The sequence below is a fragment of the Penicillium nucicola genome (assembly GCF_028828085.1).
Source record: "Penicillium nucicola strain IBT 29836 chromosome Unknown utg000010l, whole genome shotgun sequence".
Classification (NCBI taxonomy): Eukaryota; Fungi; Ascomycota; class Eurotiomycetes; order Eurotiales; family Aspergillaceae; genus Penicillium; species Penicillium nucicola.
This window is the reverse complement of record NW_026643134.1, coordinates 1,031,408-1,047,799: the sequence shown is the minus strand read 5'-3', so window position 1 is coordinate 1,047,799 and position 16,392 is coordinate 1,031,408. Positions and strand designations below refer to the sequence as shown.

Genomic DNA, 16,392 nt, shown 5'->3' with positions numbered 1-16,392 from the left:
ACTTGGCAGGCTTTAGACTGTGCTTCCAAGTCAATGGTTTCATCGTGAAGAAGGATTTACCTTGCAAGAATTATGGGGTTATGGAGCAAATTCAAGATCGTTAGTGAACACCGCGGCGATCATTAACCAGATAATCAAATAATATAGCCTGGAAGCGTAACAGAGGCGAGCTCATTGGGTGCGATGGTCGGATATACCATAGCGGCGGATATAGACCGACTTGGCAGTAGGAGAAGTCAAGTTGTCGCCTAGAAAAGGTACTTTACACGCATGCCGGGGCAATCCGAAGATTAACCGGCGTGTTGGGCTGGTCATGTTAGGGCTAATCAGAGGCCGTCTCGGTACTTTACAGCCGCTGACTGATGACGCCGATCTCTTCAAGCATGGAGTTGGTGCGTTTCACTTCGAATGTGATTGGGAGAAGACATCTTTGAGATCAGTTATTGCGTGGCTCACCTCTTGGCAGTGCAGTCTACAGTAATGTTACTTTGTCCACGCTGTGGTTTACCGAAGTCCCCGGATCGATCCCCAACCGGTTCCGCGTGTGGAGTTCGGAATTATTGCATCATGGCAGGGCATTTTCAAGCACAGCAAAAATGGTCAACATAGCAAAGTCCGTTTATTGAAAAACAATCTGTATACTAAAGATTAGAGAAAAGAAACAACACGTGGAAATCTACCCTTCGATGGCACGTATATCGCCAAAACTACCTCTTAAGAAGAGGTATAAGCCTGAGACTTGTTCAGGATAATCTCTGCCAAGGCCATCAAAGTCCCACTGGACAAGAGCTCCAGGACTTGAATGTTAGCATTGGCCTCCCGAGCAATCCAGTTTCGAATCTCAATGGCTACCAGTGAATCAAGACCCAATGAAGCCACGGTAATCGAAGGATCCATATCCTCCAAGGAGATGACAAGGACCTGTGCTAATTTAGCGGCCAGCGCTTCATAGCACACAATCAAAGCCTCTTCCTTAGACGACGTAGCCTGTAAAGTAACTTGCAGCGGGACAGAGGGTCCATCTCGCTGAGAGCTGCTTCCGGGCTGGCCCTTAGCAGCTTCGTAAAGTACGCTAAACTTGGCGTCCTGGATCCAAAAGTTATTATCCAAGGAGTCCAATGCCAGGCCGGTAATGCACTGTCCGACACAGGACTGGTTCAAGTCTCCTGTCAAGGCGGCGGCAACGAGTGCCAGAACCTCGGATTCGTCGATGGTCTGACTGCCGATGTTTTTCAGGACTTCCTGGCGACGCTGAACGTCACTGTCAGCTAGGTAACCGACGTCACTGACCGCGGCAAAGTCAATTGATGTTCCTGGTAAACCGAGGGATTGGCGATACTCCATGAATCCGTCTAGGAAGACGTTTGCTGCAGAGTATGCTGTCTGGCCACGGTTGCCGACTATGCCAGCCACGGATGAGAGAGCAATAAAAAAGTCGAGGGGCGTGTCGATTAAGGTGTTGTGTAGATTCCATGATCCTTCGACCTTGCTGGATGTCACGGCTGTAAAGTCGTCCAGGGACATGTTCTCGAAAAGCATGTCCTAGGGTAGTGTCAGAGACTGCACATTGACTGAGATTATTAAATGTTATAGTCAACTTACACGCAAGACCATCGCACCCTGAATCACACCTCGTACCGGAGGAAGATCTTTCATCTCTTCCTTGACGAGAGCCTCGACAGACTCTGGATTGCTGACATCGCAAGCCTTGACGATGATTTGCACCCCCAAAGGAGCTAAACTGTCAATCAAAGCCTGCACTCTCTCATTGATAGCTGCACGGCGGGATACAAGGACAATATTCCTTGCGCCCTTAGTGGCTATCCACGTGGCCATACTTCTACCTAGACCACCCGTACCACCAATCAAGATATACGATGCATCAGGGCGCAGAAGAGTTGAACTAGTCTTTGGTGCGATAGCCTAGCTTCGTTAGTCATATCATACTCCGAAAGGTCGATTTGCTTACCTTGACGAGATCGCCATCTCGAGGAACAACAACAATCTTGCCCATACTTTTACCTGTCTGCAGAGTACGGAAAGCCTTCTCAATATCTGAGATTGCATAGGTGGAAAGTGGTAATATAGGATGGACTGAGTTCTCGCGCATCAGCCGACAAGCGTCATCCATGAGGCGTTTTATCAGCTGTGGCCTAAATTTGGCAACCTTGGTAAGATCAACTGAGGCGAACGTGACGTTATTATCAAATGGAAGCATATCGAGCCGAGTATTCTTTGTGATGTCGGCCTTGCCAATTTCGATAAACCGACCAAATGGCGCGAGACATTCCCAAGTTTCTCGAAGAAGATCACCAGCGAGAGAGTTAATGACAACGTCCACGCCTACTTCGCCAGTCGCTCTCCGAATACCACGAGCAAAGGATGTGTCTCGACTGTAAAAGATGCGGTCCTCCGAGATTCCGTATTGAGTCATCAAGAATTGCTTCTTGTCAAGACTACCGACGGTAACGAAGATGTCAGCACCGATCATTTGAGCAACCATGATTGAAGCTTGACCAACACCACCGGCGCCGGCATGGATCAGGACACGCTCGCCTGGTTGCAGCTGACCCAGGTCAAACAACGAGTAGTATGCGGTACAAAAAACGACTGGAATTGTAGCCGCGACCTCAAAGGACATAGTGTCCGGGATTTCTGCAACGCTGGTATCAGGGCATCGTGCATAGGTCGAGAAAGCACCTTCAGGCAACGCCATGACTCTCTGGCCAACCTTGACATTCTTCACATTTGTGCCAACGCTCGATACGATGCCGCTGCATTCGATTCCCATGTAAGGCTGTGAAAGCTGGCCCATGGTAACGACAATATCTTTGAAGTTTAAACCGGTTGCTTTGACTTCAAGCTCCACCTGATTCTCCCCCAAGGGGGGTAGGTTATCGTCCACGAAGTAGAGAGAGTCGAGTGCACCCAGGTTTCCAATTTGGATCTTGAATCGACGTCCAGGCTGGATGAAGAGCTGGGTTGAGATTGGCATGTCGTGAGTCTCATTGTGGACAAATGCATTGGCAGCATCGTCTTCGACAATACGCTGAACGAACAGCTCTGAGCCCTTGGCCTTAAATTCAAAGTCAGCGACAGGCTTAGTGCCGTCAGTGGGCCACAGAGCATCAATAACTGATAGAATAGGGTATTCGGGGCTCTTGATGTCTTCAGGCTCGATACCAAGAGTGGCTATATTGGCTAGAGTCTCCGAGCGTAGAGTGCGAGTCAAGCCAACTGTCATTTGTGCATCTGGAAAATCCGCTCGGTAGACCCAAAGCACGGAACGAGCATTGAGCAGGGCCTTTTTCAGATCTTCGAACACATCTTCGGTGAGGTATCTGAGCGAGCTAGCTCCAATTTGAAGTAGGACAAGATGTTTGTCAGAGAAATTTGTTTCGCCAAATGTTTTCACAGAAGCTTTCCAGCCAGGTTTATCTGACAGAAGACTGCTCAGTGTATTGGCAGTTCCATCGGACTTCCCGAAATGACTGACAAACACCTCACGTCGCTTGATAGGATCGCCATTGAAATGCCGGGGCTGGGTTGACTCTAGGTGTCCGTTGGTGACCTTTGCTCCACTGACATGACTACTGCCATTTGAAGCCGCCTCACTATTAGACTCTTGAGTCTCATTTCTGACATTTTCGATCTCAGCCAATGAATGCCAATCGATTCTGTAGCAGACTTTACGAACTTCTTCACGATGATTGTTGGCATCCCTGAGGGGAGTCATGATGAGACCTCCCATCGTGATCAAAGGCTCTGACGAGCCTTCATGGGTTGCAAACAAGTCAAAATGAGTCGGCTTAGGATTTGGCAAACTGGGACTTCCATTGCAGTAGGCTTTGACATAATCACCAGCCGTGGTTGGAAGATTGCGACTAACACTGAGCTGCTTGATCATTGTTGGCATGTACAAAGTGTCCAAGTCCATGCGATCCTGACCCTGTCCAAGGATAGGCCAAACCAGATGGAGCAATCCATCTAGGAATGACGGATGGACAGTCAGAGGAGACTCATAATTCTTTGGCATGACACTTTGCGTATCAGGCACAAGCAAATCGGCGAAGGAAGAACAAGAACTGGCGTAACAATTTTCAAGATCCTGGAAGGTGGGACCGTAGCCAGCACCGAGATCACTGAGAACCTGGTACATGTAAGGTATATCAGTGTGGTTCACAGCTGATTCTTTCACCTTAGAAATTTGATTCTCAAAAAAGCGTGTTTGGACATGAGGAAAGTTGTCAATAGCTGCGGCATGTGGTTTCTGGGCGGTACAAGTTCGAATAAGGCCAGTGCAATGCTCGATCCACGCTCTCTTTGAGTTCCAGGAGCACACGCGGAATTCACTCCAGACATCAGATGAACCACGAGTACCTTCGGCGTATGGTCGAAGTGTAATAGTAAGCTCTGCATCTGTATCATCGCTGAGGCAAAGAGCAGCGCCAACGATCACTTCTCGAAGTTCAAAGTGAGTAAATGGGATATCATGCTGCTCAGCACCGCGACGGCTAGCTTCAATGGCCATGACCAGCTGTTTTCTGTTAGTATGCATGGCCGTTATCAATAGATAGCGAGCAACTTACATAGCCAGCCAGAGGGAAGACGGGAATGCCCTGCATTCGGTGATCCCGTAGCCAAGGAATATCATCCAAACGCAAGATGTTGCGCCATGTTGGCTCCAAGTCATTGGAATAATTTGCCAACAGACCCAGAATATCGTTTCTGGCACGATCTCTCGTAATATGCTTTTGGGGAATGCGTGCATCATGCCAGTACCGTGTTCCATGTTGCCAAGGGTAGCGAGGTAGATTGGTCAAGAACCAGCGATTCTCAGCACCGGTCTTGGGGAAGTTGAGCTCAGTCATATTGAGATTGACACCTCTCACGTAGGCATCCGAAGCGGTATCGAGAATTGACTCAGCTGCGTCCACGTTACGGAGAATTGTGGAAGTATATCCAATCTTTGACGCGATGAGACCCAGGCTCTTTAAGGTATCCATTATAGGACCCTTGAGGGCAGAGTGTGGACCAATCTCGACTAAAAGATTTGGCCGTGTCTCATCATCCGACACTATCTTGGAAAGAGCATCTGGGAACAACACTGGCGATGTCAGGTTTGCGACCCAGTATGCTGGACCGAGCTCTGAGGGTTCTGCAAGACGACCGAAAACCGAAGAGTAGAATGCAGCTGTAGCATATGTAGAAGGTTGGATATCTTGAATAGCAGTAAGATATGCATCAGCTACATTCTTCATATGATCAGAATGATAGGCGACGTCAATTTTCAGTCGTCGGTTAAAGATCTGCTTGTGTTGCAAGATCTGCTCGAGGCTCTCAATTGCCGGTAAATCTCCTGAGACGGTAACGCTTGAGGGACTATTGACACAAGCGATAGTGGCGTATCCAGGAAGTGGTTTCAACATGGGCTGGATGTCATCACGACTAGCACCAATAGCAATCATGGTACCTTTCAAAGTTGGGAATTTGGCCTTGAGCAGGGTTGTCATTTGTCCTCGGCGATATGCAAGAGCCACGGCCGCTTCCAAATCATATATTCCTGCGGCATAGGCAGCACTGATTTCTCCAGAACTGTGGCCGACCACCGAAGAAGGTCGGATACCCCAAGACTGTAAGAGATTGACAAGTGCAATCTGAAGCACTGTGCAAGCCGGCTGGCTCAGATGTGGAGAGTTGATTTGGGATATGGCAGTATCTTTCTCTAGCTCTTCGAATAGAGAGAACTCCGCCCCGAGTTCACGTAGACATATATCGGCTCTTGCGATGGCAGATGCAAAGACAGGATATTCATGTATGAGAGGAATACCCATCTGTGCCCATTGAGCTCCTTGGCCAGTGAATACAAATGACAGAATTGGAGTACCGAGGACTAAGAATGGGTTGATCTTCAGCTGAGCAAGGCGCATGCCAAGCTCATCCAGCGAGGTCGCTGAGACTGCCACGCGGTAGGAGAGATGGGACATCTTATTGCCAAGAGTGTAAGCAAAATTGCCAAAGAGAGCTTTCTCAAAGACTTCAGGATGCTGTTCGAAGTAAATCCCGAAGTCTTTGATTCTATGCCGCAGAGACTCTTTATCGTTGGCAGATATCAGGAAGAGCTTGCGCTTAGGGTCTACCTCGACATCCTCGACTGCCTCGGTTGGTGCCTTAGATTCCAGTGGTGCTTTCTCAAGAACAACATGGGCATTTGTACCTCCAAAACCATAATTAGAAACACTCAGATACTTCTTCCGAGGAGGCCAAGGTCGAGTGGTAGTCAAGACCTTCATGTTCCATTCATCCATGGGAATGTTAGGATTGGGCTTGCGAAACTCGGCATTTGGAAGTATTAGCCCTCGATCAAGCATCATGGCTCCCTTTATAATTGCAGCGATGCCACTTGCTCCCTCCAAATGACCAATATTGGATTTCACAGATCCAATATAGAGAGGATTTCTCGGAGTACGTCCCTTCCCGAGAGCTGCATGAATAGCTGCTGCTTCAATTGGATCGCCAGCCTTTGTTCCGGTACCGTGCATCTCCGCAAAGCCGCATTCTTCAGGATTCAAATTGGCCTCTTGGTATACGCGTCGAATGAGATTTTCCTGGGCTTCACCATTGGGCAATGTGATACCCTTTGTTCGCCCATCTTGGTTGATTCCAGAGTTGGCAATGACTGCTCGAATAGGGTCGCGGTCACGCATTGCGGCTCCAAGAGGCTTGAGAATGACGACTCCAGCACCTTCACCACGTGCAAATCCAGAAGTGGCTCTCTCATCGAAAGAGTAAGTTTTGCCCTCGTCATTAAATAGTCTAGGCAGTACCCAGAAATTAGAGATGCGACCAAGAGAATAAGCAGAACATGAGGGCATAGATCTACTTACTGTGACATGGACATAGAAACAAAAAGATCTGGAACCACATTCAGGCGGCATCCTGCAACTAGGGCTTCCGTTGACTCTCCACTTCGCAAACTTTGTACTGCATAATGAAGCGCCACAATGGATGAAGAACAAGCTGTGTCCACAGTGATACTGGGCCCTGATAGATCAAAGAAGTATGAAATCCGATTAGATTGAAGGGAGGGAGCACAGCCAGTGGCTTGATGCATAGGAATGGTTTCGATATCGCGCATGTTGTTAAGCTCGTAATCGGCAAAATTTCCACCCGCGAAGACGCCCACGTTCCGGCGCGCAAGATGTTCTTTGGGAATGCCAGCACTTTCCAAAGCTTCAAATGAGCACTCCAGCAGTAGACGCTGCTGAGGATCCATGGACGTCGCCTCTTGGACGGTGACGTTGAAGAAAGGTGCATCGAAGCGCGCAATGTCTTCATCTAGGAAGTAGCCTCCCACCGGGTTGAAAGCGCCCACTTTTGACGGGTTGGGATGATGAAATGCATCAAGAGAAAATCGATCTTTGGGGATGGGAGACCAGCCACTTCGAGCTCGGGTACATAATTCCCACAGTTCACTGGGAGACGTGACCTGCCCCGGAAGCCGGCAGGCATACCCAATGATGGCAATGGGCTCCGGCGTGCTCGTTTCACCGTTAGGAGCAGACTCAGAGCCATTATTACCGTTCATGTTGGTCATAATAAGAGAATGTGAGAATTGAAATGAGTCTAGATGAGCTCCTGAAGTCGCATGGACATCGGGGAAACCGGTTGGTCATGCCGGCTTATATAGCGCATAAATGCCTCGGTCTCATTGTCTTGTGGTTTTATGGGGGTGTACAGCTCCTCTGAAGCTCTTTATTTCAGGACCTTGAGCTGGCGAGAACAAGAAGGGATCGCCCTTCCCACACGTCTAGACTGATAACGACGCCCCGTCAACATTGGGTCGGTGGTTATTCGTAACTTCGACCGTGGTTTGGAGTGTCTCACATCCAAAATCGAGGCCATTTTCACATGCGCCTGTGGAGAGAAAAGGGACTTGAACTGATTGCAGGAGAAGATGGTGACGCAAAATGAAGTTCGGTGGGAATCCCGTGGTTTCATGGCTTTACGGCATCTGTACAGCCCGACGGTAACTTATCTTCCAACTGCACTCTTGGTCAACCCTATATTGCTCGGCCTCTTCCTTCTTTTCTATCCGTCACATTATTCTTGTTGTAATATTTCTGCACAATGAAGTTCCTCTGTTTCCATGGTGCCATTGGCAATATTGATGTAGGTTGGCTATCGAATCGTGAAATATCCTGTACTGACTCTCGCAGAACATTAGCATCCAGCTAGGTAAATTCCCACGAGATTGACGACAATATTAAGACTCATGTCAAGCTAGCTCCCCTTGAGAAGGAGATGTCAATGGACAGCTCTGCTGAATTCCACTACATCATGGGCCCCGTCCCCGTGATTCCCCCAGCAGGTACGTTTTGACAACACAGCTTGGAATGAAACACCCTAGTCTTATAAACTCCTAGGATTTGCGGAGTATTTTGGTATTGGTCCGCATTTCAGGTGGCTTGAAGACAATGGAGTCGCGGAGGATTCCATGATATCCCGCGTTCGAAAGGCTCCGCATGGTCAGAGCCCAGAAGATGCCATGAGAACTTTGGGTGAAGGCTGGGATGGTCAATGGAACAACCACCAGGAGGTCATGGACTATCTCTACGATATTCTGGAGAAGAATCCTGATATTGCAGGTGTCATTGGCTATAGTGAGGGTGCTACTATGGCTGCCAGTCTCATCATGGACGAAGAGAGAAAGGCACAAGAAACTGGCCGTGTCCGTCAGATCAAGTGTGGAGTCTTCATCACTGGATGGCCTCCTCTTTCACCTGAGGATGAGGTGGTCCTGGCAGACGAGAGCGACCTAATTCTGGATGTGCCCACACTTCATGTGGTTGGTGCCGATGGTAATTTATCCCTTCGCTATCATGCACACTATCCGCTGAACTTCAAACAGACCCTTACCGATACGGCGCGCTAGCACTGTTCAATGTGTGTGACCCAGATAGCGCGGCCCTGTTTGATACTGGACGCGGCCACACCATCCCTCGGTCTGGCAAAGTGATCACAGAGTTGGGAAATGCGGTCCGGGATTTGATTGATAGGGCCTACGAAACGTGATAAAGAATGAGAAAACCTCGGGAAGCACCAAGCTCCCTGTGTGCGACAGAACAGACCGCTGTAGAATATACAAAAGTCGGAGCCGATGGTTCCAGATTCTTCAACGGCGATATGGTAGATAGTGTGGTTTCGACTCATAAACAATCCAAATGTTATCATACCATTTCCAGAGTCTCGCTCAATTTTGCGATGGTGTGTTACTCACAAGTCGCGATTTCAGGCCCAAGCAGCAGAATCTGGCTATGCCCGTGTCGCAATGGGAAACCTGCTATCGTGGATCCTACCAACACATTGGTAGGTCCCATGGGTGTACTACCGTCCAGAAACTTTCGGCGCCTAGAGCTCAGCCGTTTTACGTCAAGACAGAGCTCCAATATTGAATCCAAGCTGATAGGCCTAAAACAATGGGGTGGCAGTTGAGTGGATCTGCAAGACCGCCGATCATTCATTTAGGTCTGGCAACCCCATGTGACTTTGCCCGAAATGCCAACACCAAACCTTTCATTACTTGCTAGAACAGCCCTCTAGATAAGACTCACCAGGATCTCAGGTCCCAATGATGTTCCGACTCAAGAGACCGTGGCCTGGCCTGGCCAGCTTCTGAGATGATGGTGTTACATCGGGGCATTAGTAGAGAACAGCGGCTAATAGACCAAGGGCGACAGCAGGCAAACACTCTTCCCAGACTTCAACAAACTTCATCAGAACTCAACATATTTCAACCGACTGCAAGTCTGCGGAAGCAATAAGAATAAGACCCGGCGAGCAAAGGACCTCAAATGGTGCGGCATTTGTTTGCGCAAATCACTTCCAATCTCAATTGTGCCGTTCGACCCAAAATGCAAGGCGTGCTTGCCCAAATATTCTGGGCATTTGTTGGCCTGATCTTGAGACAGTCTTATGCGCAACAGCCGGATGAATGTGCGAGGGTTCACGCCATAATAGCGCGGGGCCAAGGTGGCGGCGACGATTTCAACGTGATGAGCACACTTTCAGACCTGATTCTCCAGCAGATCCCGGGCTCAACCACTGTTGGCTTACCATACGATCATGCGAATGTGCTGAGCAATGATGCCAAGCGGCTCACAGTCCACGATGGCGCAGTTCTGATGCAAGAGTTTATTGAGGAGTATATCGAAAGCTGCCCTGAGACTAAGTTTGTAGTAGTTGGCTATTCACTGGTGCGCTTACAATCAAATCCATGACACATGGACATTCTCAAGGAATCTCAACCGCACGGTATACTAACCTTAAACTAGGGCGCGATTGTCATGATGGATGCCATTTGCGGAACCAGCCAGGTTGGGTTTCTCTTCGTCGCTCCCATTGAGCCAAGCTACAACGAGTCAAGTAAGACATAACGACGGTTTCGAACTTGCAAAGGCTTATCGTTGGTTTAGTCATAGCTGCCATTGCATATGGCGATGAAACATACCTGCCCGGAATGCCCTGGAATGCGGGGAATTGTACGCTCGGTATAGGGGTGAGTATTGCCATGATACAATTCTCTCAACTCGACAAAAAAGCCAAATCTAACATGGATATTTAAAGCTGACTCCTCGTATGAATGCCGCATTGTGTGATCCATTCGGCAGCTCTCTACATAGCTATTGCGATTATGGCGATGAACAATGCTGCTCGCCCTACCCAGCAGATGGAAACGCCGCCCATCATACCTATGTCAAAAAATATAATCAAAATGTGGTGGACTTCATCAAATACCGACTTGCAACGTTCAGAGCGTGATGATTCTTTCGATGATGGAAACGGCACCCAGCAGGCCAAGGAAGCAAGAAGCAAGCCATATGGAACCGTTAAGAAAGTTGACAATAATATGCTATAAGTCTGATTGCCCCAACAACATTGATAGAGATACTCATCAGTACATTTTGGCATTTAGAAAGCTCGAAATCCCTTCATTCAAGGCTAAAAAGTTGATGGAAGCTACAGGATTCGGTTTTCTCGCCCAGCTATCGGATTTCCATCATTAAGCTTGAGTAGAGAAATGAAATTGGTGGACCTATAGTTCTTTAAATCGGATTTTCTTTGAGGTATTCATCATTCTGAGAAAAAGGAAATATTTCCCAGTTCAGTGTTAAGGAACCGTTTCGCCCAGGCTTCTCACGTTGAATAAACCGTTAAAACTTTGTCGCTTTGATCATGAAACGAATAGCAAATAATTGATATGATCAGCTACAATAGCTCTAAACATGCATTTTTTAATATCAAATGGCCAAGAAATTCCAACAAATTATTACTAATGGTGGGTATACGCTCTTGAGGGTGTTGTACAGCCGCTCGTCCGAGCCCAACAGCTGATTTGCAACATTGAATGCGTAAGGCAATGAAATCCCTGGAAATAAAACCATCCACGAGCTCACAGTTATGAACCCCAAGAGGCTCATATTTGCATGAGCCGTTACTCTGCATCACTTATCTTGAACCCCAATTATCAGAAACTACTATAAAATCAATAATCACACTTAGGCTGAGGGATATGGTGGCTCTTGATGATTACAACCCGTAAATTAGGGGACTGTAATAATGGCCTGAAAATTATTTCCCAAAGGCTTTCAGGGTAATCATTATTCATTCTCCTGATCGCTAACCTCGTGCAAAATCTTTAAATTCTCATTTGTGGCATACATTATACGCGATTCGAACCACTTGAACCTGGGGTCCCCATTATGCGGAAATCCACGTACTGATATCTGTATCACCTATGATTCAATTACCTTTTTTTGCGTTCTAATTAAACCTGTAATATCTACGTTGTCTCCTGGTAAATAAGGCTGAGAAGTACCCCCAAAAATGAGTCAAGCCTTGACCGTTTCATCCAACCGGAACCAAATCTACTCCGTCTAAGCTCAAAATACAAACTTACGCCTTCAGCATTCAATTTCCAGTTCCTGGCCAATGCGTTCCATTTTCTCTCCAATCTCAATTTTTTGAATGCACGAACATGGTTTATACAGTTGAACAGTTCATTTGTAAACGATTATCGGGATTGTAAGGTTCAGACTCAAGTATTCAAGTTTGACAAATACTCTACCCTGCACTGTCTCCATAACACGAGAAATCCACCTATTTATCTTACTCCTGCGGATATTTTCAGTCTTATCCTAGGATATGTTCAAAATGACTAATCCAGCTAGTTCATTTGTACTGAAATTGAAACCAAACCTGCTTTTGTCACCAATACCAAGCTGATATCAAAAGAAAAATTGTTTCTAATTTTGATATATGCATAGAGAATATCAAACAATCCTCCTCGTGACGTATATGACGCCTTACAGACAAGACCGGATCAACATTCTCAATGAATCAAGTCTTGTAGTTGAGAACAACTTACTCGCGTATGAATATTCGGCGAAGTCCGATCGGAGTTTTATTCGGAGTTTCGAGTACCTAGCTGGCTCAAGTCGTTCCAAAAATCGAGTCACAATGGTGATACTGATGCACCGGGATATTGAAGGGGCTCGATTTATCAAAATATTGCCTCTGCCCGAAATCTTGCCCCATGAACATATAAAAGATCTCTATATATCGCTCTTGTCTCTGCCGCGGGCTATCTTCCAGAAAGAGTTGTTTCTCAATCAAGATTCAGTCAGCCCTGTGACAGTTGCTTGATCTAAGAAACACCTGGGTAACATCGACCCCATTCGAAACCCACTCGACTGCGAACTGTCTGTATTTCTGATTCAAATCGTTATACTGTTTGAGAGGCTTGTATATCTCAAGATAAGTATTAAGTAAGTCGTGGAAATGAAAAACAGGCACTCGAGTACGTATTTCTGATTTTATTTACCTTGCAATTCTTCCTCAACACAGACAATGAATCTAACTCTTCATTTATTTAGCAGACTTTCGTGACCCACAATGCCTAGAAAGAGAAGAAGACAAATTGGGCGAGACCAAGGATAGCGGTGCTATTGATCTTGCTGTTTCAACCGTGTTAATGTCCTGGAATGTCACCCATACTTGCATGCTCAAGTTTTGGCTTCTTCTCTTAGGAGGTCTTCTTGCCTTTTTCATGTGGACAACACTCTTATTCAAACAAACCCAGCTATGGAGGCCAGAACTCGACTCTGCAAATACTTTCGGCAACGAGACCCATGCCATCGTTGCTAATAACAGCAACATCGATGAGCCAACTCCCACTGCTCTAACTTGTCTTGATATATGGTTCGCTCTGCAACTAATGGCTGGTGTCGATGCTTTTGCAATAGTAATCAACTTCAACCGGTCTCTGATCCAACAATTTCACTATTTCATTAGCCTGCGTATGACACTACTAGCTGCACTCGTTCCAGGTGCAGTACTATTGCTGCAAGACCTCCAGAATAGCACGCTTTGGACCCAATGTGCTACATGTCTATTGTGTTGCGTCATTTATACATCCTCGATTTTCTTCACCAATCGACTTCACAGGCAGATTCCCGCTCGGGGAATGGCGGCATCGCGTAGTTCCCTCAAGAACTACAGTGCAAACTTGTGTCTGTTTGATCTTTCCTGGACGCAAAATGTGCTTCTCGCCGCTATCAGTGGAGCTATTGGTGTTGGGCTTATAAAGCTAGTCCCTATCCGATGGTCGATGTTGAGCCCCTTGCTTCATATCACTGGGGAGGTGGGGTATCTCTTTCTCTTACTCCTACTAGAGAACCGATGTTGCATGTTTGCGGCTAAGCTCACTGGAAATATCGTTAGGTATACCTTCTCGGCCTCATGGAGACCAAGCGGACCCCCCGGTATGTTTGGTTTGCTTCACCAGTGGTACAAGCTGCAACTTGCATCAATTGGGGCTTGCGACAAGTGGTAACCGCTCCAAAACTCATGATACAGCCATGGAAATTCCTTGCCATCATGTTTGGGGGCCGTCTGCTACTCGATTTGCACCTGCTTACTGTATTTCGGCGCCGACACGATTTCCAATGGGCACGCAGAGAAGTCTTGATCTCCACCAAAAGACTGGTCATTGCTTTTGCTAGCATGATAGTACTTGAACACTTGGGTGTCCCTGTTGTAACCTATGTCAAGCCAATTGCTGTGGTCATTTTGCATATGTCTGGAGCTCTGGCATTCCTGCTGCCAGCGTCCTATGCCCTTGCCTTTGATAAGATCAAGACTATTCGTGAGTAAATAAGCGCTTACTTCATCCATGATATTCCACGTTTCGAAGCATTACCCGACTATATACGTGGACTCTGATATTGAATACGTCGTAACAAGCCTTTGACGACCCACATTTGACACTAGTTTCACGGCTTCGGCATACAAAGCTTTCTCTCTGTATGCATGCTGGCTCCTCTGTATGTGTTGAAATGTCGATCTACTCAGGTACGTCGGTATAGCTCTTAGATACATAAGGGCGGCGAGATATAGTCATCTATCTTTCACACTTCATAGGTATCTACTAGCGGCTCATCATTAAGACATTATGGTGCAAATTCTTGACAAGGTATATGACCTGGTGAGAATTTGGTCGCTAAAATTTCTGGTTTCAAAAGTTTGCAATGGCAAGTCAAGACAGGTCGAATCACTGCAGGATGTGAGTCCTATTATTAAATCGTCGGTATATCAATTGCGATTCTCTATAGCGCTGTACCCTTTTTGCCATCATTTTTAGTAAGTATTTCGGACTTGGTAAGTACATGTTTCAAGTGAGAGACTGTTATTCATAGTATTACCTGTTCACAGATGCTTCATGTGGCTTTGATCTTCCTAGCACGGTGATATTGACAAACCCTTATATAGCCGCAAATGGGGAACTAAGCTCATTGTAATCGGTAGTAGTAGTAGTAGTAGTAGTAGTAGTAGTAGTAGTAGTTTTCATGCTTACTATAAAAAAAATTAAAAAAACAACAACTATGTAACCATATGAGCGATATCTACTCCGGGCATAAGCCTTATAGCCCGGTTCGAGAATGGTATCTTCATAGTCTTGATGCAGATGGACCTGGCACAGAATCATGCACACGCAGCATTTACCCAAAACAACAGCAGAGAAAGAATGTGACGAGAAACTGATTCCTTGATCTATGCAGAAATCCAGAAGCAAAGCCCTTGAAATCCCCAAATGACCGAAGCCGAACAGCCGCATCGAGAGATATCAGCTAATCCCGTTTCGGCAACCCAACTCCCTTTTTCACCTCTCCCAAACCGTCACTCACAAGCGCAGCCTCAATGTTCTCCCGTCAGCTCGCCGGAGTATTCTCCAAGCCCATCATCTCAGGCGTACGAACTACATCCCACCGCCTCTACTCAAGTGCCCCCAAACCATCACCCCGACCATCGCCACGACCACCCGCACCTCAATCCCGCTCCAATTTCCCAGTTATCCCAATCATTGCTCTCTTCGCAATTAGCTCCGGCGCCTACGTATTCCTCGTCAAATCTCGCACCGGCCAATCCCCAGGCCGCAAGGACTTTTAAGCAGTAAGGCACCCTCCAAGCCAAACCGGAGGTCCTCATCCAAAAAAGCTCACCAAACTCCGACCCGTGTCAAGATCCTGCCCCTCCACACCGACAACTCCCCCCACAAACAACACCTCGACCTCTCCAACTCCACCTCCCCCTAATACTGTACACCACCCAACACACCAACACAACCAGCCAAAATGACCGTCGCAACCCCCCGCTTCTCCACAAACGACGTCACAGTCGTCTTCTTCCTAGGCGGCCCAGGAAGCGGCAAAGGAACCCAATCCGCCAACCTAGTCAAGTCCTACGGCTTCGTCCACCTCTCCGCCGGCGATCTCCTCCGCGAAGAACAAGACCGCTCAGGCAGCCAATATGGCGAGATGATCAAGGAATACATCCGCGAAGGCAAGATCGTGCCAATGGAAGTAACCGTCGCATTGCTCTCCAACGCAATGGCCGCTTCGCTCGCCAGCAACCCCCCGCCCCCGGCACGAAAGCCCGTTTCCTGATCGATGGCTTCCCGCGTAAGCTCGACCAGGCCGTTTTCTTCGAGGAGACTGTCTGTCCCTCGGAGCTTGTCCTTTTCCTTGATTGTCCCGAGGCGGTCATGGAGACCCGCTTGCTGAAGCGTGGTGAGACTAGTGGTCGGGCTGACGATAATGCCGAGTCTATTCGCAAGCGGTTCCGTACTTTTGTCGAGACTTCTATGCCTGTTGTTGACGATTTCCGGGCTAAGGATAAGGTTGTCACTGTTACTGCGGATAAGTCTGTTGACGCCGTTTATCAGGAGGTCAAGGCTGGAATTGAGGCTCGTGGTATCTCTCCTCGTTAAGGGGTTGGTGTCTTGTACATAATTTGTGTCTTGTTAGGATGAAGGGGTTGACTGGGATGTTTCAT

General features: G+C 47.4%; 6 protein-coding genes across 6 annotated transcripts; 5 read left to right on the top strand and 1 right to left on the bottom strand.

Moving 5' to 3' along the window:
* Positions 1-714: 714 nt before the first annotated feature.
* Positions 715-7,588, bottom strand: N7511_008938 (type I polyketide synthase; the record flags this gene model as incomplete). The annotated part of the gene is made up of 5 exons (XM_057131315.1): positions 715-1,542; positions 1,603-1,923; positions 1,970-4,537; positions 4,590-6,816; positions 6,888-7,588. 5 exons carry the CDS (start codon positions 7,586-7,588, stop codon positions 715-717), a joined length of 6,645 nt encoding a protein of 2,214 aa, XP_056979303.1.
* Positions 7,589-8,130: 542 nt separating this feature from the next.
* Positions 8,131-9,075, top strand: N7511_008937 (uncharacterized protein; the record flags this gene model as incomplete). Its single annotated transcript, XM_057131314.1, has 5 exons — positions 8,131-8,172; positions 8,220-8,238; positions 8,288-8,371; positions 8,427-8,861; positions 8,912-9,075. 5 exons carry the CDS (start codon positions 8,131-8,133, stop codon positions 9,073-9,075), a joined length of 744 nt encoding a protein of 247 aa, XP_056979302.1.
* An 839-nt stretch (positions 9,076-9,914) lies between these two features.
* Positions 9,915-10,821, top strand: N7511_008936 (uncharacterized protein; the record flags this gene model as incomplete). The annotated part of the gene is made up of 4 exons (XM_057131313.1): positions 9,915-10,256; positions 10,335-10,425; positions 10,482-10,558; positions 10,627-10,821. The coding sequence occupies 4 exons, from the start codon at positions 9,915-9,917 to the stop codon at positions 10,819-10,821; spliced, it is 705 nt and encodes a 234-aa protein (XP_056979301.1).
* A 3,117-nt stretch (positions 10,822-13,938) lies between these two features.
* N7511_008935 (uncharacterized protein) lies at positions 13,939-14,214 on the top strand (the record flags this gene model as incomplete). Its single annotated transcript, XM_057131312.1, has 1 exon — positions 13,939-14,214. One exon carries the CDS (start codon positions 13,939-13,941, stop codon positions 14,212-14,214), a length of 276 nt encoding a protein of 91 aa, XP_056979300.1.
* A 1,044-nt stretch (positions 14,215-15,258) lies between these two features.
* Positions 15,259-15,507, top strand: N7511_008934 (uncharacterized protein; the record flags this gene model as incomplete). The annotated part of the gene is made up of 1 exon (XM_057131311.1): positions 15,259-15,507. The coding sequence occupies one exon, from the start codon at positions 15,259-15,261 to the stop codon at positions 15,505-15,507; it is 249 nt and encodes an 82-aa protein (XP_056979299.1).
* Positions 15,508-15,692: 185 nt separating this feature from the next.
* Positions 15,693-16,327, top strand: ura6 (uridylate kinase ura6; the record flags this gene model as incomplete). Its single annotated transcript, XM_057131310.1, has 2 exons — positions 15,693-15,920; positions 15,968-16,327. 2 exons carry the CDS (start codon positions 15,693-15,695, stop codon positions 16,325-16,327), a joined length of 588 nt encoding a protein of 195 aa, XP_056979298.1.
* Between the last annotated feature and the right edge of the window lie 65 nt (positions 16,328-16,392).